Below are 22,559 nucleotides of genomic sequence, written 5' to 3' on the forward strand. Positions count from 1 at the left end.
CCCCAGGAGCCATAAAAAACTCATCGGGAAAGAAACGGACTCTCTTATCAATTTATCTGATTAAAAAATTATTTTTTTTCATAAAAATTATATTATTTTAATTAAATTTTATAAATACCCTGTTATAAAATGATGTTTGTGACATGCTAAAATCAAATATGCCATTTTTTATAATTTTTTCTAGATCCATTTTATTCTTAATTTTTGTTCACCATAAATAATATATATAAGAAATATATCTGTCAAATTCATAATATATAATTATATTTTAATTAAATATGGTTTAAAAAAGATAATCTTGTTTAAAATTAAATTAACCAAATCAAATGTAAAAATAAAAAAATAGAACCATTTCTGTACTAAAACTCAGTTATATTCTCTAATTATCAAAAGAAAACAAATAACGAACATATTTAAAAATATTAACTAACCTAAAAAAATAAAATTTATATACTATAATATTAAAAAAAATAGAATCTAAATAAAAAGTAAATAGAATAGAATCAATGTACACCCCTAAATTTAGGCGCGTGCATAAATGGACGGAGAGAACAAAGCTTATTGTTCCTTTTGTCGTGACAGTGAACTTGTGATCTATCCTTTTTGTCAGACTCAGAGCTACTTCCCTCTCCCAACGCATTGAATTCTCATGGTCCATTTCATTTGCCCTCTGTCCCCGCCTAAATTAATTATGTATGCCTCATTAAATTTGCTAAGCCTACGTGGCTTTCTTTTATTCCGTTTGCAGTATCACCACTTGGCTTCAATATTTATGATGACACAAAAATCAGATATGAACATTAATTGTATACCCATTTTTTTCCCACGTGTTGGAAAGAATGTCAAGAGTTAAAATAGGATTATATATATAAGCAGTTCGCAGTTCGGTTTAAAAATTATATTTTCGGTTTTATAAAAAAAATTGTATCAAATTAGAACCGAATGTTAAAACGGTTCAGCTCGAAACGGTATCATTATCTGAATAACAAATAAATACCAAACCATAATATTTACACACAATTGGTGGATAATTCAAATTTTCTTTCGATACATATTGGGTTTGGTTTGGGAACGATTTATTTGGTTCTATGAAAATTGTACCAAATTAAAATCGAATGTTATTCAGTTCTGTTCCTTTCAGATCGGTTTGGAGTTAAATTTTCGAACTGAAATGTCCATCTCTAGTTGAATTATTGAGTTAATAGGGTTTTAAGTTTATAAATTATATATGATTAAAAAATTTAAGATTTTAATTTGTGCTGCGTAGAAATTTTATTTTGTCGAGTCAAAAGAGTTGAATTGATGAATCTGTGGTTAAACTTTTTGTTTTTTAGGAGTGAAAGATGTTGTAAATCTTATTTCTTTATAGATTATCATTTATTTTCCCCCGAAACAAGAAAATATTTTCCAAGACCTTTTCGATATTAAACCTAATTTTGCTGGTGAGGTGTGCTACAAACACACTACAAAAAAAGTGCTAAAATACGACGGACATTGCGACGGATATGTCCGTCGCACTAAAATTAACGACGGCTAACGACGAAATACAGACGGAAAACAATCTGACGTAATCCGTAGGTTTCCGTCGCAACATAAGACGACAGAATTTGACGGACTATTCCGTCGCAAAATCTTTGCGACCGAAAACGAGGGACTTCCGACGGAAGTATACGACGGACTATCCGTCGTAACTATTGGCTACGGATACCGACCGTCTTCTCCGTCGCAAGTGTTACGACAGAAAAGTTCGACGCAGTCCGTCGTTTTTAGCGACGGATATACGACGCACCATCTCCGTCGTATAGTTAGGTAAGAAACGTGTTTTTTTTGCTCAGAATGTCCGTCGCAAACGGTCGCATTCCGTCGTTGGTTCGGTTGTCCGTCAGTATCCGTCGTGTATGCTAATTTTTCTTTCATTGTATAGGTTGTCCATCCGGATGCCAAGGGTCGTATCTATGGTGTCGGCACCTTGGCATCTCAACTGGGCGGGGGAGAAACTTCTGCTCCGGCGATTACTCACCATGTCGCGCTAACGCGTGAAGTGGAAGAGTTGAAACGCTCCCAAGAGCGGACGACTGCAGAACTGGCAGAGGCCCGGGCGAAGATCGAGGAGTTCGAGCAACATCGGGAGAAGCTACAGAAGCTCTCCGAGACCGAAGCGAGGATCGTACGCTTCGAGGAGATGATGCAGCGCCTCACACCGTTCATGCCGCCTATATTCGACCAGTATGGCTTTCCGACGACATCTCGGCAGCCAGATGATCCTGAGGATGATCCGGAGGACGCACCCGCCAATCTCGGCAATGATACACCGGTTGATCCATATACATCTTTGTATTATAACTCTTTCTAAATTATTGTATTATACTTTTTCTGAATTATGAATCTTGTTTTGTTTTTAATTAATTCGTATTTCTAATTTATGAATTTGTTTTTAAAATTAATTTTTTAAATATGTAAATTAATTATAAATTTTTTGTTTTTTTTAATTACTTTTACAACGTTTGCGACGGATATAATCGGTCGTAATCCGTCGCAGTTAAGTGCGACGGACCGTAATCCGTCGTTACGTTCGGAAATCAATAAAGCGACGCATACACGACGGATATATGTCGTCGGTAAAGTTTGCTACGGATAAGTCCGTCGCAATGTGCGAGAAACAGAAACGCGACGGTCTACGACGAACTTATATCCGTCGGTAAAATAACGACGGATAACGACGGAAATTTCCGTCGTACTTGTGCGACGGTTAACCGACTGAAACAAATTTGCGACAGCTCCGTACCGACGGATTTGTCCCCGTCGTGATCCGTCGCAAAGAAGCTGTTGCGACGGATATTTGTTCGCTGTGCGACGGATATTTGTTCGCTGATATTTCCGTCGCATATGCATTGTATTTTTGTAGTGAGAAGACCCATACCAAATAATGTTTTTTATCTTTGTATTTGTTATAGTAATTAGCAATTTAATTAGTTCCCCATCTAACCATTTTCATAATTTTCTCCTATGATTTTTGCATGGTACACTCGATCTATTTCACATGAAAATATAAACATGATATGTTATTGTAGATATTTACCACTGAAATATGTTATCTTAGCCAAAATGGATTATTACGCTGATGGAACTACTAATAACTCGACGTCAATTATATTGTATATATCATTAATATAATTAAATACAAAATTTTTAGTTACGGATAAAATTTATTGGAGACACTGAAAATAAAATTCGTAAGTTCTATATGAAAATTTTGATATTCTTAATTAGATAGTTGATGAGGGCGCCTGGTGTGCTATCTATGTATACACATCGAATCATTATATATATAATTCATGGAAACAACCTTCCAATAAATCCAAGAAATTATTCGGGGTTTTTTTTTCGGATATTTTTGTTTAGAATAATTAAACTTTATAGGGTTTTTTTTGCAGCTGTTGAATTTGATCGAATCATATTACATTTAAATTAGAGGGAACAAGAGAATCACAACCTTATGGCAAGGGTCCTTATGGTAGATTGCATATTTACGACATCGGGACCGAAGTTAGGTTTCATATTTCCTCTTGCAATAAAACTTGGGATCACTAATTTAGATTCTGGAGGACCGATATCGATCTGTGGTTGAGTTATTGACATGTGACGAAAAAAAAAAGAACAAAGCAACCTAATTTCAATGTTTTAATCTCAATGTATTTGGAGTTGTTTTAGTGAATTTTTTAATGTTTGTAAGAAAAGTGTATTAGGGTTTTGGTTCATGCGGGACATGCAAAATACGGCTGTATTGAAAACGTCGTCTAGAAACTCTTCCATTGGAGAGAACTTAATTATTTTCGATTTAATTTGATCATAAAACAAAATGTGTATGTTGAAAAATATTTAAAAACGTAATCGATCGGCTCTTAATGCCTTTATACCTAATTGTGTATATTGAAAAGACAAGAATCATTTTCAACATGTCACATTCATTGGATATTCAATCTATGCATAGTTGTGTTCATTGATGTCTTTTCACTCATTCTTTGTGATTCAATGGTTTAGTATAGCGACGGATATAACTGCCAATAAATTTTAATGATGGTTCGCGACGCGCACACGCATTTATTTGTCGTACATTCGTTACAATACTGTAAATTTTCACAAGAGATTTCTTGTGTCACAAACTATATAGTCTAATTATATATTACATAGTTTTGTACCAAAGTGCTAATACGTGACAACTTTTTCTGCTTTCAAATATATTTTAGGACAAAATAGTAAGACTTGGAGTTCAGCCAATGTGAGAGACCTACCTTTACTCTATAACATGTTACAAGCTCGGAAAAAAGTGTTGTGATTCATCGACGTCAGAGTTGTGTACATATACAATCGAAAGGACCAACAAACCTCGTAAAATCAGAAACATATCTACAAGAGATATGGAAAGACCCAACAAGAAGATACACGGTATATACGCAAGGGTATACTTGGCATAACACTCTATCACTCTAGATCTTAGTCGTTACTGCAATTTGTTCAAGAAAACGGTTTTTTTTTTTTTATAATTCGGAAATTCAATATACTTTCGAACCAGTTACATCTCTTAAATGACCAAAAAATCTCATGTAAATACCTTTGTCAAGTATATGTTTAGATAAATTTTGTTAGATAGTTTCTTATCGCTGCATTATTATTATATATTATTTTGCGACCCATTTATCTATCGTTTCATAACGCTAATTCTTTTTTGTAGTAGTCCGGCCATTATAAAAGCGCGAAACAATTTGCTAATAATTAAGATACTAAAAGATGAATGATGGACTTGATTTATGAAGATGATCATGATAATGTATGATTTCTTTTAGAAGCCTTGTTCTAATTACGTAATTCCTCAACCCTACCCAAACTTTTTTTTTTTGATAATCCGGAAATTCATCAGATCTTTGGTCCGACTACATCTCCCAGAGAACCGGAGAAATCCAGGTGAATGTCCCTCCCCACCTTGGATTTGAATCCAGGGTGAGAGCATGCTTTGCATGTTCTCTCACCACTAGGCCACCCAAACTTGGGTAAACCCTACCCAAACTTAGGTAGTTAAACTAGGGAAATTGACGCAAAGCGTCTGTCCCGTCCCGAGTTTGAACCTCAAACTTGGAAAGTGAGCGTATATTCCAAATCACATGGTTGGCTCCCGGTTTCGGGATTAATTTGGACTTTGATCTAGGATACCCGGTTACAAAAAAAAACTCTTCAGTCCTAACTAAAATATTTACAATTTTTTTGCATAACAAATAAAGAAAGGCTGATAATAATAATAACTCAGTCGTTGCCAATCAATCTCCAACGTCAATTTTACGTTTATTGCGTAACTAACCAATTTACATCAATGGACCGATCATTTAACCGTCAGGCCAATGAAAGAGAACCTAAAACGGGAATTTCAGGATCGAAAATCAAGCCATTAAAAAACTATAGGCTTGTAATATTCGGTGCATGAAATATCACAGTCATTGATGACTGTTAAAACTGCCAAATGCCAACCATGCACCCAGGGCCGTTTTGAAGCCTTGCGTTTCAATAACCAAATCGAACAAACTACTACGTACTCCCTCCGTTTTATTTTACATGTCGTTTAATATTTAAACACACAAATTAAAAAATAATAATTTGTCCAAAATACCCTTATTTATTACATAGAAAATTATTATTTCTAAATATATAGAAAATTTAAATATTATTAATTAGGGATAATTTAGTTGGAGTCGATTCGATTATTCGATTAATAACTAATATGATCATATTTTTATACTTGATTTTTTTATCCATAAAATTGGGATATATATTATTGATGCATAAAATGATTTATGTTCAAATGATGTTTTTTTGTATTTAATATTTTTTTCTTTTGGATAGGGAAAACATATATGAGAGGATATGCATGCATGCCGGGAAAATGGATTTACTATGGATTCGACTGGTATTCCACAGCAGTTGCGATTGTGAGTAACGGTATTTTCGGAACGTTTGATAGAGATTATGAACGATTAGTACTGACTAGATGATAAGTTGTTGTTGGCAGCAATTGCAAGTGGGTGCGGTTAGAAGTGAATGGTTCGTTGCGGTTGTGGTTACGTTTTGATATAAATTATCAAAAAGAATATTATTTTAAAATAATTTTTTATAATAATTTTAATTAAATTTTTAGTATCATTTGATAAAAATTATATACTAAAAATATAAAATAATTAAATAATAAATTTAAATATAAATATTATCAATTTATTTATTTTTAAGTAAACAAATAATTTTATTATAAAACATATTAAAAATAATCATTATTAAACCTAAAAATTATACTATTGTATTTTTATTAAAATATAATACTAAAAACTAATATCAAATCATAACAATAAACAAAATCATCACCAATATATATATATATATATATATATATTAATGTTTTATATAATTTTTAATAAGAATATTTTAATTTTTTGTCAAGACGCCGGAAATCGCTATCAAAACGCATGTTGAAAGCTGCGATTTTCTACAAATTTGGTTGCGTTTGTAGGTAGTTGCAATTCAACCAGATAGTTTTTCAATCATCTGCAACCGCCGGAAATTGTAACCGATTCGTTTGTGAATAGTCGCGGTGCAACCAGTCACCCTATATATCTAATAAATTAAAGAGGACGAAACATTTATATAAATATTTTGACTTTTATGTCTATATTTTAGTGATAATAATTGAATTCAGCTGTATTGAACCCTATTGTCATAATATTATAGAATGCAAAGGGAAAAGAACTTGCAAGAAACACACGTAAGAAAATTTTGAATGTACTATTTAAAAAGCAATTAAATCTTTTTTACATTTAACTTTTGTAATAATAAAAAAGGAAAAAGATTTTAGACAACAACATAAATATTTAAAATTTTAGTTTGATTGAAATATATAATACATTTAAAATTGAGACTTTTACATTGTAGTTGCCTGGATAATGCTATATCTTTTTGCTGATTCACATACACATTATATATTTATAACATGCAAAAGAAAATTTAAAATTTGTTTAATAAAACTTGCACATAACTACATACATAGAGATTGTGAGACGTGGCCGATGGCAGATTCAATGCCCTATAAATAAGAGGAAGGGGAGTGTAACTTGGACAGAAAACCAAGACACCAATTAGGGTTTTGTTTTAAAAATCACTTATCTCCAAATTCCAAAAATGGCAAAGAGTTGTAATTTGCTGTGCGTCGTGGGGGTACTACTGACTTTGTCAGTTGCCGGTCGAGTTTCCGGTCAACAGACACCAAAGTCAGCTCTGTTTCCCTTCGGAGACTCTTACTACGACCTCGGGAACAAGAAATATCTCACGACAGAGTTTCTTCCATGCACTACTTGGCCGTACGGAAAATCCACCGACCGTCCTAACGGCCGTTACTCCGACGGCAAGATCACCCCCGATTTCCTCGGTATGGGTCGTATCATTTTATTCGATCGAATGAACCCTATTCACCATTATGATTATCCAAAGTTTTCTAACCATAATGTTTTCCGAAAAATGCAGCTATATTCCTTAACCAACCGATTACGATCCCACCGGCCCTTCAACCCGACGCCGACGTCTCGAGTGGAGCCGGCTTCGCCGTTGGTGATGCAACCGTTCTTGGAAGCCCATCAGCAACTGTAATAATTTCTTTCTAAGGATGAGATTTGGATCATGCTTTACATGTACATATATATATATATATCCATTATAAGAACCCTAATAAGTGAGTGTGATATGATACGGCATTTCTTGTTTTGGGCATGTGAATGTTTCAGTTGACATTGTCTCAACAAGTGGCGGAATTCGAAAAGCAGAGGTCGAAGTGGACAGCGGAGTTTCTGCAAGAAGCCATTTTCATTTTCCAGATTGGAACGAACGATTATCTCAACTTCAGCAAGTACTATCCCTCGCCCGACGCCTCTACTCAACAGGGTTTTGTCACTATGGTCACTAACGCAATCGAGAACGAGCTTGTCGTAAGTCCGACCATATTAATTATATGGTATCGATCAAAACGCATATTATAAACTTCGAATGTGTGAATTAATCTGTTATATTTATCTGTGTGTGTGTAGAGGCTTTACAAGTTGGGAGTAAGGAAATTTGGATACCAGACGTTGGCACCACTCGGTTGCTTCCCCATCGTGAAACAAGAACTCAATCTTCTGGGAGATGATTGCTACGAGCCACTGAACGAAATAGCAAAACAACACAACGAAAAGATAAGGCCGATGTTGAAATCTTTAGCCCAGAAATACAGCGGCTTTCAATACACCGTTCTTGATTTCTACAGCGCCATCTCCCGCAGGCTTGTTAACGATGGCACTCAGATTTTCAATAACTACAGTGAGTGGTTTCTTTCTTACAGCGCCTTTCTTGATCGTTTAGACAAAACCCTTCTCTGTTCTTTCTCGCTACATGCCAACTTAACTCGATCTACGTGTATGGTTTTGTGCTAAAACGTGGATTAGGGTTTTCCAACACGATCAATTCTTGCTGTGGAATCGGAACGAACAACGCTTTCGGGTGCGGACGCATTAACGTTCACTCCAACTTGTGCGAATACCCGAGAGAATACCTCTTCTTCGACGGCTTTCACAACAGCCAGAAAGCCAGCGAAGAAATCGCTCACCTCTTCTTCAGCGGCAACAAAGACATTGTCGGTCCAATGACCCTCCGTGAACTTAGTGTTTACCCTAATGGAATGAACATGCTCGAGTACTAGAACACTACAATATGTCCCTCGGATCAATTAGTTTCCTAATTGATTCTGCTGCTTCTACGTTATGTGTGAAGATGAATAAGTCCTGAGTTCGTGTTGTAATCGTTGTTATATGCAATGAAAATAAAGGGATATGCTCTGTGTTAGCACCCTTCATTAATAAATCACTTCCAAGAATATGCATACACACACACAAGTATACTAATGTAAGTGTATATATAATATATGTATATATGGATATGTGTGTATATGTTATATATATGTGTGTATAAACATGCATATCAATGTATATGTGTATTTATGTAAGTGTATATATATAAGGTGTGCATATATATGTGATTAATATGTGTGTATGATAAGCATGTATATGTATATGAATATGTATTTTTAATTTTTAAAATTTTCAAAATTTTACAATTTTAAATTTTTAGAATTTTAAAATTTTGTAGTTTTCTATTAAATTTAATTTAATATTTTTTTAAGTTTTAAGTTCACTTGATCTTTGACTAGATTTTCTATTTATAAGTCAATATACGTTTGTGTTATCATGTTAAACGTTCGTCTTACTATGTTATCGATTTTGCAAATCGTTGTAAAGTTTGTGATTTAATATAACAATTAGAAATAGTTGTCATATTTTTGGAAAACTTTAAAATTTGGTGTATTTACCTCAAATTTCATATTAAGTCCGTATGTTTACGTGCGATTATTTACTTTTCTACAACAATTAATATTTGTGCATGGATTTTGTTACAGCTGTTGCCGATTTGATATCTATTTGGTAACAATTATTCGATAAAATTGAAATTGGATATTCTGGTACACATTTAAACAATTTTGTATTTTAATAGAAATTTCCCAATTTTAAAAAATATACATAATAGGATGCGTACGCCTAAATTTATGCGCGTGGGCGGAGAGAACAAAGCTTATTGTCGTCATATTAAATTGTCGTGACAGTGAACTTGTGACCTGTGAGCTGTTGTCAGATTCAGAGCGACCTACCTCGGACCACATTGAATCCGATTAGATAATTTCACGGTCCATTTCATTTCCCCTCTTTTGTCGGCCAAATTTGTGTCTACCTTATTAAATTTGCTAGGCTTACGTGGCTTTCTTTTTATTACATTTTAATAGCACAACCTGGCTTTAGTAGGATGATATATCACACAAAAATCAGATATGAACACCACTTTTTTCCATCGTGCGGAAAAAAATGGGAAGAGTCAAAATAGGATTATAGACAAGTCTCGGTAGTTGATTAATAGAGTTTATTTTTTCAAATTAAAGAAAATTTTAAATTTGTGCAGCATATTAATGAATATGTGCAGTAAACTTTTTTTTAGTGGTGAATTATTTTCTAGTTTTTTTAAAGGATAATTGTATTATGCACAAAGTGCTGGAATAACACCTTTGTTCTTTGTTCTATTTTTTTGTTCTATTTTCGAGATGTAGATTCACTTCACCTCTCGCCAACATTTATTCACTGTAAAAAAAAAGTTTATCGGTAGCGATGAAATTTTTCGTCCCTATAACTTTCTCGCAAACACTATGGTCCTTAATCCGTCCCAGGTTCGGCAGAATTGTTCAGTCATTTATCAGTAGCCAATTTTATCGCAATTTGCAACGGAGTGGTGACGGTTATATCGTTGCAAATTCTCATTGGAACAAGAGGACTAATGTAGTCGCAATCATGCTGTAATATCCCGATTCCCGAATAAATTATTTAATTTAATTTCGGGAATAAAACAGAGTAAAACAAGCCTAAAAATATAAGATGATTGACATAAATATCGAATCAAAGGATAAGTGGAGCTAATAAAACACGTCGAAATCATCGAAAAAACGAAGGAAAAATGGTCTAGACCGATCGGTCAAGAGGTAGACCGACCGGTCCAGGGAAAAAACGAAGAAAAGACGAAAAACGGGTCAAGACCGAGCGGTCCAGAGTGTAGACCGATCGGTCTGCATGCTCGCGAGCCAGACCGGACGGTCCGACACTTAGACCGGACGGTCTGAGAGTTAGGGGAAAAGTGGCCGAAATTTCTGAGTTTCTTCCACTTTCGGCCGCGATTTTCTCGTGACACACCGACCCCACGCGCGAACGAACGCCACCCAGACGTAGTGGACGACATCCTCTGGCCCTCCTACCCTCTCCCTAGCCCCCCTATGGCGGCGTTAGACGTCGATTTAACCGGCTCCAACAGGTGAAGATCACCATTCTGCAACCCAGAAATCTGTTATTCGAAGGTAGAGAAAAATAGAGAGATTCAGGGGGATTTGAGGTGAAACAAGCTCGGGAAATCCAAGAGGGACATCCCTAGAAGGTTCCTGGAAAATTTCACGACCAGAGACGGCCCGAAAACGCACACGAGCTCGGACAAAAACGCACAACACTTGAATCTGAGATGAGTGTTTTGAGTTGTGTTTGTGAGATTCAATTCTCATGATTTATGGTGTAGATTAGTGTTTCTACAAGAATTAAGGACTTAGAAGTGTTAAATAATGAGTGGATAGCAATCAGAGTCGAAATCGGATCAAAATTTGGACAAAAATGGCGAAAATTGGGTTGGATCTCGCAGGGAAGACGAAGTCCAGGTCCCAGACCGACCGGTCTGGGCCACGAACAGAACGAACGGTCTGGGAGGGAGCTGGACTGTCTGGTCCACATAGTCCTAGACCAATCGGTCTAGGACTGGACCGACCGGTCTAGGTCACAGATGAAAAATCGATCTGAAAATGACCTAGACCGACCGGTCTATGCCCATACCGATCAGTCTAGGGGTAAATAGGATACGAAGGATCAAACGAAATAGGATAAAACAAGTATGTCGAACAAATGTGAAAAAGGTAGAAGTGCATAAAAGGAAAGGAATTAAACCGCAAACCGAAGTGAATACGAAGGATAAATCTAAGAGAAAAACTCGGAAATGGTAATATAGAAATAATGGATAAATAATTATGATGATACATATGATTGAATTATTAATGGATCCCGTACTTAGTACCGGTTGACGGCGTGAGTCAGTACTAGTATGGGGACGTGTGGATATGGAACCAGTGCCGGTTGACGACCTTGGAGTCAGCACTGGTGTGGGGGTGGTTTCGGTAGTAGTACCGGTTGACGAACTTGGAGTCAGTACTATTACCGAAATGTAACACTAGTACCGGTTGACGATGTGGAGTCAGTACTGGTGTTGTTGTGTGGACGTTTCCATAACGGTGACGGTCGACGAAGAGGAGTCAATACCGTCATGGGAATGTGTAGTGAAGCTAGTACCGGTTGACGACGTGGAGTCAGTACTGGTGAATCTGTGTGGTCGTCTCTGTAATAGTACCGGTTGACGATGTGGAGTCAGTACTATTATAGAGAAGCAGGATGGAATCTAGTACCGGTAGACGAATTGAGTCAGTACTAGATGAGACCGAAAGGAAATGGTACCTGATGGTGTCGGTTGACGACTTGAGTCAGTACTGTCAGGTATCAGAAATGCATGGAATAATGATAATGAATTAAAAATGATTATTGAGAAAATATTAAATGGATAAAATAAGGAAACGTGTGTTTTGGAACTGTGGAACAAGGTTCCATGTGAAGACGAATGTGTTTAATTACGTTTTTGGACATGTGTTGTTTTTAAGCAACGTGTGGTGTGTTTATTCCGCTGCGTATCTTTATGTAAAATGATTTTTAATTTCCCGTACTTTCGGTTTTATTATATTTTATTGATTTCGCCCATGTGGCATATCCTGTTCACGGGATACGGGATTCGGGTGTCACACGTGTCACGGTAACGCGCGATGGAATGGGACGCAGATCGATCGTGGTCTGTAGATTTTTTTTTTGGTAATTGTAAATTTTATATATGCAATATATAGTTACAATTGTGTCTAGCTCTGGTGATTGAACCAGACAGAAAATAAAAACAGCAGGATATTACAACCAGATAAAGTAAACAACAAGTCAATTAAATCAGAATATCTCAAAATAACGGAACCATATAAATAGCAACGAGTCCTCAGGGTGTGTGTATCTCCAGTCGTTCTTAAGACTAACAAGCCTCCTACGAGTCGAGGTAAGAATCTCCTTCGTGGTAACTGGAGCCGGTCGTGATGTGTTGTCGTGCAAGTGGGTGTTTCGTTCTCGCTAGACTTGGTAAACTGCACCTTGAAACAACAGGTGGATCATGAGCTTCATCTCTCGATTAGCAGTAGACGAACCTATCCATCGTAGTGTATCTGTGAAGGACCTAAGTGGTGGGATCGGTAGATTGCATATTCCCTCTAAGTAGGGGTGGGCACGGGTCGGATACCCGGGAAAATCGAGAGATTTGGATTCGGATCCGGGAGGTTCGGGTATTTAACTATAAGATTTGTATCCGGGATTTGGTATTTACGAGTATCCGGGGTACGGGTATCCGGAATAATAGTCGAGTACTCGCGGATATCCGGATCCGGATTTATTTAAGTAAAACAACAATATTCATATATAAAATTTTCAAAACATGAAGATATATTTATAAAAATTGATGAATTATGATAAAATATACAAGACAAAAGAGATAATAAGAGACAAATAATAATAAATTTAATTTTTTTGAATTAATATTAAAAAAATATAAAATTATTTTATCTAAAATAATTGTATTTTATAAAAATGTTATATAAATATAAGATATAATTATTTATAATCATAATAGGCGGGTACCCGCGGGGGTTCGATTTTAAAAATTCTATTATCCGGATTCGGATCCGGATTCACGGGTATTGAAAAATCAGGATTTGGATTCGGATTTGAAAATTACGAGTATCTTAAAATCGGGTATCCGTGAGACGAGTATCCGACGGATACCTGATTTTCGGGTATTTGTGCCCAGCCCTACCTCTAAGTGATAGGATCGTGGTCTGTAGATTGCATATTCCCTCTAGCAATAATGGACAAGATTCTTTAATGACAAAGGGCCGAAGTTAGGTTAGATATATTTTCTCTTGCAATAAGCTTTTGTTCATTAATTTAGATATCGGGGGACCGATTTCGATCTGTGTGATTGAGTTTGCTCGATATGGACCGACACGTGACAAAAATACAAGAAAGCAACCTAATCTCAATGTTTTAATTTTTAATGTATGCGTTTGGAGTCGTTTTAGTGAATTTAGTGTTTGTAATGAAAGTGTATTAGGGTTTTTTTTACAAAAAAAAAAATAGCGTATTACGGTTTAGGGTTTTGATTCATGCAGGACATGCAAAATACGGCAATATTGAAAACATCATCTAGAAACTCTTCCATTGGAGAGAACTTAATTATTTTCAATTTAATTTGATCAAAAAACAAAATGTGTGCGTACAAAAATATTTAAAAACGTAATCGACCGGCACTTAATGCCTTTTGTACCAAATTGTTGAATTGAGTGGTCCATTTGTGTACATTGAAGAAACAAGAATCATTTTCAATATGTCACATTCATTGGATACCATATGTAATCTATGGATGGTTGTGTTCATTAATGTCTTTTCACTCATTCTTTGTGATTCAATGGTTTACACAAAGTACAGCTACTGATATAACTGCCGATAAATTATTAAATTATAACGACGGTTTACAAAGAAATCTTTTCATGTAGAGAATATTCACCGCCGTTACCAGTATTTTGAGATTTCGTTGTTACCAATATCATATGATATACAAACAATATTTCATTAATATATAGTCTAAACATATGAATATGTTATATATTTTGTACCAAACATGACATAGTTAACTTTTGTTTTGCTCACAAACTTTGGAGCTTTAGGACATAATCGTTGGACTTCCGATTCTCAGAACATCTTATTTTAGTCTTTAGTACTACAATTTGTTCAGACAAATCTTGTTAGATATATAGTTTCAAATCCCTCGCAAACGCTATTTTGTAACTGATTTTCTATCGTTTCATAACACGATTTTTTTATTTATAAAAAAATCATAACATTACAAAAAAAAATGCAAAATAATTTGCTAATAATTAAGGGCTAAAAGATTAATGATGGATTTGATTTATGAAGAGGATCACGACGATGATGCATGATTTCTTTTAGAAGCCTTATTCCTTATATAACACTCTTCACCCCTAACCAAAATAATAATAAAAAAATAGTAATTATAATATCTCAATGGAGGCCAACCAGTCTCGAACATTATTTTGTATTTATTGCGTAGCTATCCAATTTACATCAATAGGGACCTGTCATAATAATCATTAGGTCTATTGACTATAACGCCAAAATTCGTGGTTGAAAATAAAAATATCATTATATATATATATATGTATATATATATATAGTTTCATAAGCGCTGCTGTTAAAATTGCCAAATGCCAACCATGCATACACGCGGGGAAAATGCATTTACTATATCTAATAAATTAAAGAGAACGAAACATTTATATAATATTTTGATTTTTATGTCTATATATTAGTGATAATAATTGAATCCAGTTGCTTTGAACCCTTATAAAATATTACAGAATGCAAGAGGGGAAAAACTTACAAAAAGCCACTAAGAAAATTTTGAGTGTTCTACCTTTAAAAATCAATTAAAATATTTGTACATTTAAGTTGTGCAATAGTAAAACGGAAAATGGCAAGAAACTTTTAAAATAAATTTGTTTGAATGAATATCTATTATTTTTTTAAATACCATTTATACTTTTACATTATTTTGTCTTGATAATAAATATTATATCCTTTGGTGATTCAAATACAAAATATATCATTATACCCAACAGTTGGTGTTCCAGTGATTAAAAGGTGACAAAGTTATTCTTAAAATCCTGGATTCGATTCTATTGGTGGGGAGGGATGTAATTTCTGGATAAAAAATGATCCATATACAAATGTTGGTTCCGGACCTAGGATGAATGTAGTGGGGTCAGAAGACCCCAAAACCATAAAAAAAACATATCATTATAACATGCAAAAAAAAAACTTGTTGAATAAAAGTTGCACATAACTATAAACATAGAGATGTGAGACGTGGCTAAAGACAGATTCAATGCCCTATCAAAAAGAGAGGGGAAAATGCATCTTGGGCAGACAACCCAAACGCCAATTAGGGTTTTTTTTTTTCTTCTTAAATCACTCATATCCAAATTCCAGAATGGCAAAGAGTTGTAATTTATTGCGTGTGTCGGGGGTATTAATGAGCGTTGTTGATTTCTACAGCGCTATCTCCCGCTGACTCGTTTGCTATAGCACCGAGTTGGACGAATACAGTGAGTGGTTTCTTACAGCATCTTTCTCGATCATTTAGACCAAGCCCTCCTCTGCGCTTTCACTTCATGCAAACCCTAATTCGATCCACCTGTGTGTTTTGTGTTAAAACGTGAATTAGGGTTTTCCAACACATCAATTCTTGCTGTGGAATCGGATCACAACGCGTACGGGTGCAGAAACATTTACGTTCAACGAATAAATCGCCCACCTCTTCTTTAGTGGTAGCAAAGACATTGTCGGTCCAATGACCCTCCGTGAACTTAGTGTTTACCCTAATTGTATGAAGGTGCACGAGTACTAAAACACAATGTGTCCCTCGGATCAATTAGATTCTACGTTATATGCGAGGATGAATATATTCTGAGTTCGTGTTGTAATCATTGCTATCAGCAATTAAAATAAGGGGATATGAAAATAAGAAGAATCTGTATCAAAAGAAATCTCGAAATCAAACAAAAATCTGTACTAGACATTGGCTCCACTCGGTTGCCTCCCGACAGTGAAACAAGAACACCAGCTTGCGGGAGATGCTTGCTACGAAACACTTAACCAAATACCAAAACAGCACAACGACAAGATCAGACCGATGTTGAAAGATTTAGCCCTAAACTACTCCGGTTTTCAGTACACCGTTCTTGATTTCTACAGAGCCATCTCTCGCAGGCTCGTGAAAGATCCGGAAGCCGCTTTCAACAGCTACAGTATGATTCCCAAAAGCCCTAACTCTCGATTTTTTCTACTACTATATGTGATTTTGAGACATGGGTTTGTGCTAAAAATGTGGATTAGGGTTCTCAAACACGATCGACTCGTGCTGTGGAATCGGATCAAACAATGCGTTCGGGTGCGGATACATCAACGTTCACTCGACTTTGTGCGAGTACCCCAGAGAATACCTCTTCTTCGACAGCCAACACAACACTCAGAAGGCGAACGAGGAGATTGCCAATCTCTTCTTCAGCTGCGACAAAGACATTGTCGGCCCGATGACCCTTCGTGAGCCCAGTGTTTACCCGACCAGAACTAACATGCTCGAGTACTAAACTAAGCGTGTCCCTAAAAACAATGTCCCTGAGTTCAATTAGGGTTTTGTAATCTGAGGAATAAGTCCGAGCTTGTAACTAGTTCTCGGTATAACATGGAAAACTGTCATCGTCCTTTGTCAGATCCAGACATTTTCGTCCATGTTAACCACCAGAAAACGTTTAATAGAAACTGGATGGATATATATTCAAGGATGTTTTTTAACAACTGGGTAACTCGAAACAGTCTTATTACTACGCTCGAGATCTGCGTCTAGGCAAAGCGAACACTGCCACCATAGATGATGGCTTATTCCTTCATAGTAACGTACATGCAGTAATATCATCATCAGATGATAAACGAGCTCGCCCGGTCGACTTGGTACAGCCACTGGTTCTTAGTTCCCCATTCCAACGAACCCATATCGTAGATATTGTGGATTTTGCTCCTCGTGTCCTTGGCAGAAGCCTTGGTGTTCGATACGGAACCGAAGATGACGGGAATGTCCAGAGGAAGAAAGAGAAGTTCCCGGAGATTGATAGGGTTTATGACATCTTTGTCTGCACTCCAAATCAGCTGTCCGATCTGGAAATTGGCCTCTTGTGTCAAGTGTTTACCGTCGAAGAAAACGTAATCCCGTGGCTTGGAGCATACGGAATTGGTTCCACAGCCCGTCCCGTTGTAAACTCCGGTTCCACAACAAGCAGCATTTCCCTTTGCAAACGCTGAACCAACAAGAAGGAAATAGGGTTGAGAATATGCATATCAGAAACCGATAAATTCAAGGAAGGTTGAAACGATCGGTAATGACTTACTGTAAGTCTCTGGGAGGTGAACCCGTCTTTGGATCAAGCCGAAGAAATTATAATACGAGTATTGGAAACCCTTGAGATCTCGTCCTAGCTTCCCCAACAGCTGAATCAGCTTCTCGTTATGAAGAGCGGCCAATTCGGAAGGCAACTCCACACATTCAGCATCGCCTTCTTCTCCGTCTTCTTGTTTCACGGCTGGTAAGCAACCTAATGGCGCGAGGTTCTGGAAGGCAAACTTTCTCCCTCCAGCTCCATACACAGCCTTTTTATCATGAATGTGATTTTTTTTATCAGACTTCCAAAAAACAGATGACCGGTTATTAGTGGTAATGTTATTGAAACTCTTACCTTTATGGCTGCATCTATTGCAGTGATGATCTGATCCACTATAGATTGTTTCTGATCATCGGAGGGACTCGGGTTCTCCTTCGCATAGTCCAGGTAATCGTCACCGCCGATGTGAAACAGGTAGACAGCTTTCGATCGTTCATCGTCAGTCCATTTGTTCTTGTTCTCAGAGAATTTCATCACTTGCTGTCCAAGAGTCATCTGAAAGTTTAATCGGAAAAAAGGAAGACTATGCATTAGCAGATCAAGCCTTTCGACATAACACAATTTCCTTATCAGAGATACCTACAAGAACAGACATGAGCATGTTGAAGTATATGTTCTTTTACACAATACCAAGGAACTAAACCGGAATCTGTTCTGTTTCATCTCAAGTTCTTCATATCTATGTGCTAATTTCCCCTCTGGAAAGGGTTAATTTTGGAATCAAGACATAAACCACAACATTATACTCATTCTGTCCCATTTTCACATAATACTACATACTGTAAATGTCAAGAACACTTTACAGAGATTTTTTCCATGAAATTTGACACAACGGGTAATGAAAGAAAAATCAAAGTTAGGATCTTTGGATCAAACCCACAAAACTAGAAATGAAACGTCAGGCGTATTGATTAAAAAAAGGTGTTTTTTATATGGTTTGTGTAAGAAGATTTTGAAACAGAGTATATCAGTGTTAAAACCCACCGTCTCCGGCGGCGATCCAAGAACGGTGGCTCCGGCGACGGCGAAGCTCGCTCCGTTAGAGAAATCAGACTTGGTATCGAGAATCGGAGCAATCCGAGGAATACCCATGAACCCAGCTGCAAAAATAAGTTTCGATTTTTAGAGTTTTCTCATTCATCTCCGAAATCACCCCAAAATTCTCTGCGATTCATCACCCGATTCAGATACCCACCTAGAAAATCCGGCACGACAAGACCGTCCGACCACCTTCCGGTGGCCTCGCCGATGGTGACGCCGTACGGAGGAGCGTTCGCCGATATTACGTTACTGGAGAGGAACTGCTTGTTTCCGACGTCGTAGAAACCGTCTCCAAATACGAAGAGGGTTTGGGCTTCGCATGTGGTTGGGTGGTGAAGAAGAAGAGAGAGGGTGAAAATCAGGAAGCTAAAGAGAAAGGAAATGAAGCGGGTGAGTGGATCCGCCATTACAGAGGAAGAGAAAAGCTCGCCATTACAGAGGGAGAGAAAAGCTCGGTCAGAAAAATGTCGTTACAGAGCCTTCAAACGAGTTAACTGAAGAAGGACCGCGATCCGCGTTTTCTACACCTATTCTGTTTGCGTTAGCGTTTCCAAATCGCGTTTGCGTTTACGTAGGGGTGATAGATTCGGTTTTTTCTTTGGATTTGTTTTTTTTTTTTGAAGCTTTGGATTTGGTTATTACTAAAAATTATAATTATTCGTTTTAATTATATTCATTTTTTTAAATATAAAAAATTATAATCATTCGATTTCGATCTCGTATTGGTGATCATCCCTACCATTAGTTCAAATTACTTATTTACTATAAATTTTGAAAGGTAAATTCACGATTGAATTTGTCAAATCTATTTTCCATACAATTGTAACGCGCCACTACATAATATTTATGCAAAAAACTTACATATTCGAATAGCAAATATTATAACTTCATTAAATCTATAATTTTATCAAATGACAATGGCAACCTCAGTGGGAATTATTTATAATAGTTGTACTACATATTTAAGTCATCTATATTATCCAAATTTGGATGGTTTAGTGATAGAAGAATATATAGATCATATTTTTATGCCGAATTCAAATCTAAGCATGAGAAGAGTCATTTTTTCAATATATTGGGAGACATAATTAGATCAAATACCCGGTAAATTTTTTAATTATTAAAAAAAACATATATACGTTTTGAAAATTGAGCAGCAACCGTGAGATAATTTCATGAAGAAGAACTTAGTGGAAACAAAATAAATAGCCAAAACGTATTTCATGGACGATATGTCGATATATATATATATATATTGATTTTACGTGTCAAGTAATAATTTCGAAGATGGACCATTTCATCTGTTTTTCGTGGGTGTTAATGAGGGGGGTAGTTAGCTTGTTTACAGTATAATAACAAAATTATAATAAATGCATCAAACAAGATATATGTGAAGAATTTTGACAAAAAAAAAAAGAAGATATATGTGAAGAATATCCATGCAGATGCCCTTAACATACTGCATATATAAATATTATCATTTAAAACACGAAATTATTTTATAAAACTCTACGTGTACATCAGAGCCGTCCCGAACGATTTACGGGCTTTGTACAAAATATATTTTTATTTTTTATTTTTATAAAATATTAAATAATTGTTTTCAATTATATTAATTGATAAATTTAATATTAAAAAATCACAAACATAACTCAAAAATTGTAAATATTAATGATGATAATTACAAAATTTTATGTCAAATATAATTTTAATTATTTATCATATGTATATTAATAAATATAATTATAAATTATTAGTATTTAAAAATCATTTTTTAAAAATATAGGGCCATCAAATTGTGGGGCCCTGTACCTTGTTCCACTTGCACAAGCCTTTTTACGGGGGAATATTACTCAAATAATCCACTTGGGTCGCAGCAATTTCAGTGTACACCACCGAAAAAAAAAAAAAATTTGCGACCTTATTACGACTAATATATAACTAATATACAACTTATTACGACTAATAAACTACTCTTATTTTAGTTGTATATTAGTTATATATTAGTCGTAATAAGGTCGCAAATTTTTTTTTTTTTTTCGGTGGTGTACCCTGAAATTGCTGCGACCCAAGCGGGTTATTAGGGTTAAAACCCCTTTTTACGGCCCTAGTGTACATATATATTTCTATTGCGTCTAACTTTTTAATCAAACTTATGCGATTTACAATAATAAGGTAGCAGACAAGTAACAATCCTTCTCGACGGAATATTCCGATACAGTCCGTCGCAAATTCGCGATTTATGACGGAATTTTTTGTGTTTCCCGTTGTAAATCCATCACAACTGTTGCTTACGACGGAATATCCGTTACAATTTTAGTCGTTTATAGATAGTTGTTTTTTTTAATAAAAGTATATGATTAGTGACGGAAAACTAGTATAATATATTCCTACGCCTTACTATGTTATAATATGTTTAATCATAACATAGTCTTTGTTCATTACCCAAAAAAAAACATAGTCTTTGTAATTTCAACCATAACGACTTATTATATCGAAACTTGACTAATATTTGAAACCCTATTTTTTTTTTGTTGAATTATTTTTGTAATATAATTTTTTCTTTGTTAGGTTTCTTAGTTGTAAAAAAGTGTGAAACGCGTCGATGATGTGTGTGCTGTGATATCTTGGATATCAATAAGGGTAGGGAGTGATCGTCGATATGTAACGGTATGGATAAGGAGCAACTCATAGCATATTTCTAGTTAGGAGGGATATGGACACGCATTGAATGTAAAGGAATGAGAGAGATGCGAATGTTTTGTAGGTATGAGTCTATACATCCCATGATAATTTAAAAGTATTAATCATACAAACAAGATACACCTATCTTTTCGTTTGTTTATATCGAAAGAACTCTAAATTTAAGTATGCTCTAAAGTAGTTTTATGATAAGGGTGAAAAGTGATTGTTGGTGCAACTAGCACGGATAAGGGGTGACTTGTTGGGATTTAGGCTACAGATTCCTAGCATGCGATCATATCGATCTAGGGTTTGGTTTACTAGGTTTCATGCAGCGGAAGGATAATCTAAACCTAGTCAAACGTCACACGCAACCAAAATCATCCGTAAAACCCCGACAGATCGTGTATATCACCGTAGGAATCGAATACTTACCTCTTTCCTGAAGATCTGAAAGTAGCGATCGATCCAGGGCCTGTTTTAATCACCAAGAGCTGAAAGTACAGCTCCTCTACACGTATCCACACCGACGGGAAGGATTCCAAACACTTTTGGAACTGATCTGCTAGGATCTATGAAGTGAATAGGGTTTCAAAGACTTGGGATCGAATCCCGGGAACTAGAACCTCAAAAGAAACGATTTTCTTGTGTTCTAGATCTGTCTTAGGGTTCTGAAAGTTGAGTTCTCCTCTTAGGACGGCGTCCAACACCACCTTATAAGTTAGAAACCCTAATCCTTGTGAAAAAAAAACTTTTTCCGAGTATTGACTCGGTCCGAGTCAGAACTCTGACTCGGTCGAGTCAGAACGAATCAGCCCAAACCCATTGTCAACTCTTGACTCGGCCCATTTAGTATTGACTCGGTCCGAGTCAAAACTTTGACTCGACCGAGTCAAAACATCAGCCAAGCCCAAAACACTTTCTGGGCTTCGAC

At 35.9% G+C, this 22,559-nt stretch overlaps 3 protein-coding genes across 3 annotated transcripts; 2 read left to right on the forward strand and 1 right to left on the reverse strand.

The window, feature by feature from the left end:
* The first annotated feature begins 7,142 nt into the window (after positions 1–7,142).
* LOC104810380 (inactive GDSL esterase/lipase-like protein 23) lies at positions 7,143–8,938 on the forward strand. The gene is made up of 5 exons (XM_010536663.1): positions 7,143–7,462; positions 7,558–7,676; positions 7,815–8,015; positions 8,115–8,385; positions 8,511–8,938. Exons 1-5 carry the CDS (start codon positions 7,216–7,218, stop codon positions 8,762–8,764), a joined length of 1,092 nt encoding a protein of 363 aa, XP_010534965.1. The 5' UTR covers positions 7,143–7,215; the 3' UTR covers positions 8,765–8,938.
* Positions 8,939–16,483: 7,545 nt separating this feature from the next.
* Positions 16,484–17,130, forward strand: LOC104810381 (GDSL esterase/lipase ESM1-like). The gene is made up of 2 exons (XM_010536664.1): positions 16,484–16,714; positions 16,803–17,130. Exons 1-2 carry the CDS (start codon positions 16,600–16,602, stop codon positions 17,054–17,056), a joined length of 369 nt encoding a protein of 122 aa, XP_010534966.1. The 5' UTR covers positions 16,484–16,599; the 3' UTR covers positions 17,057–17,130.
* Positions 17,131–17,217: 87 nt separating this feature from the next.
* On the reverse strand, positions 17,218–19,376 carry LOC104810382 (inactive GDSL esterase/lipase-like protein 25). Its single transcript, XM_010536666.1, has 5 exons — positions 19,098–19,376; positions 18,887–19,002; positions 18,197–18,397; positions 17,852–18,110; positions 17,218–17,761 (listed from the first exon to the last, which is right to left on the reverse strand). Exons 1-5 carry the CDS (start codon positions 19,348–19,350, stop codon positions 17,385–17,387), a joined length of 1,206 nt encoding a protein of 401 aa, XP_010534968.1. The 5' UTR covers positions 19,351–19,376; the 3' UTR covers positions 17,218–17,384.
* Positions 19,377–22,559: the final 3,183 nt, after the last annotated feature.

This window comes from Tarenaya hassleriana, unplaced genomic scaffold (genome assembly GCF_000463585.1).
Source record: "Tarenaya hassleriana unplaced genomic scaffold, ASM46358v1 Cleome18, whole genome shotgun sequence".
Lineage (NCBI taxonomy): Eukaryota > Viridiplantae > Streptophyta > Magnoliopsida > Brassicales > Cleomaceae > Tarenaya > Tarenaya hassleriana.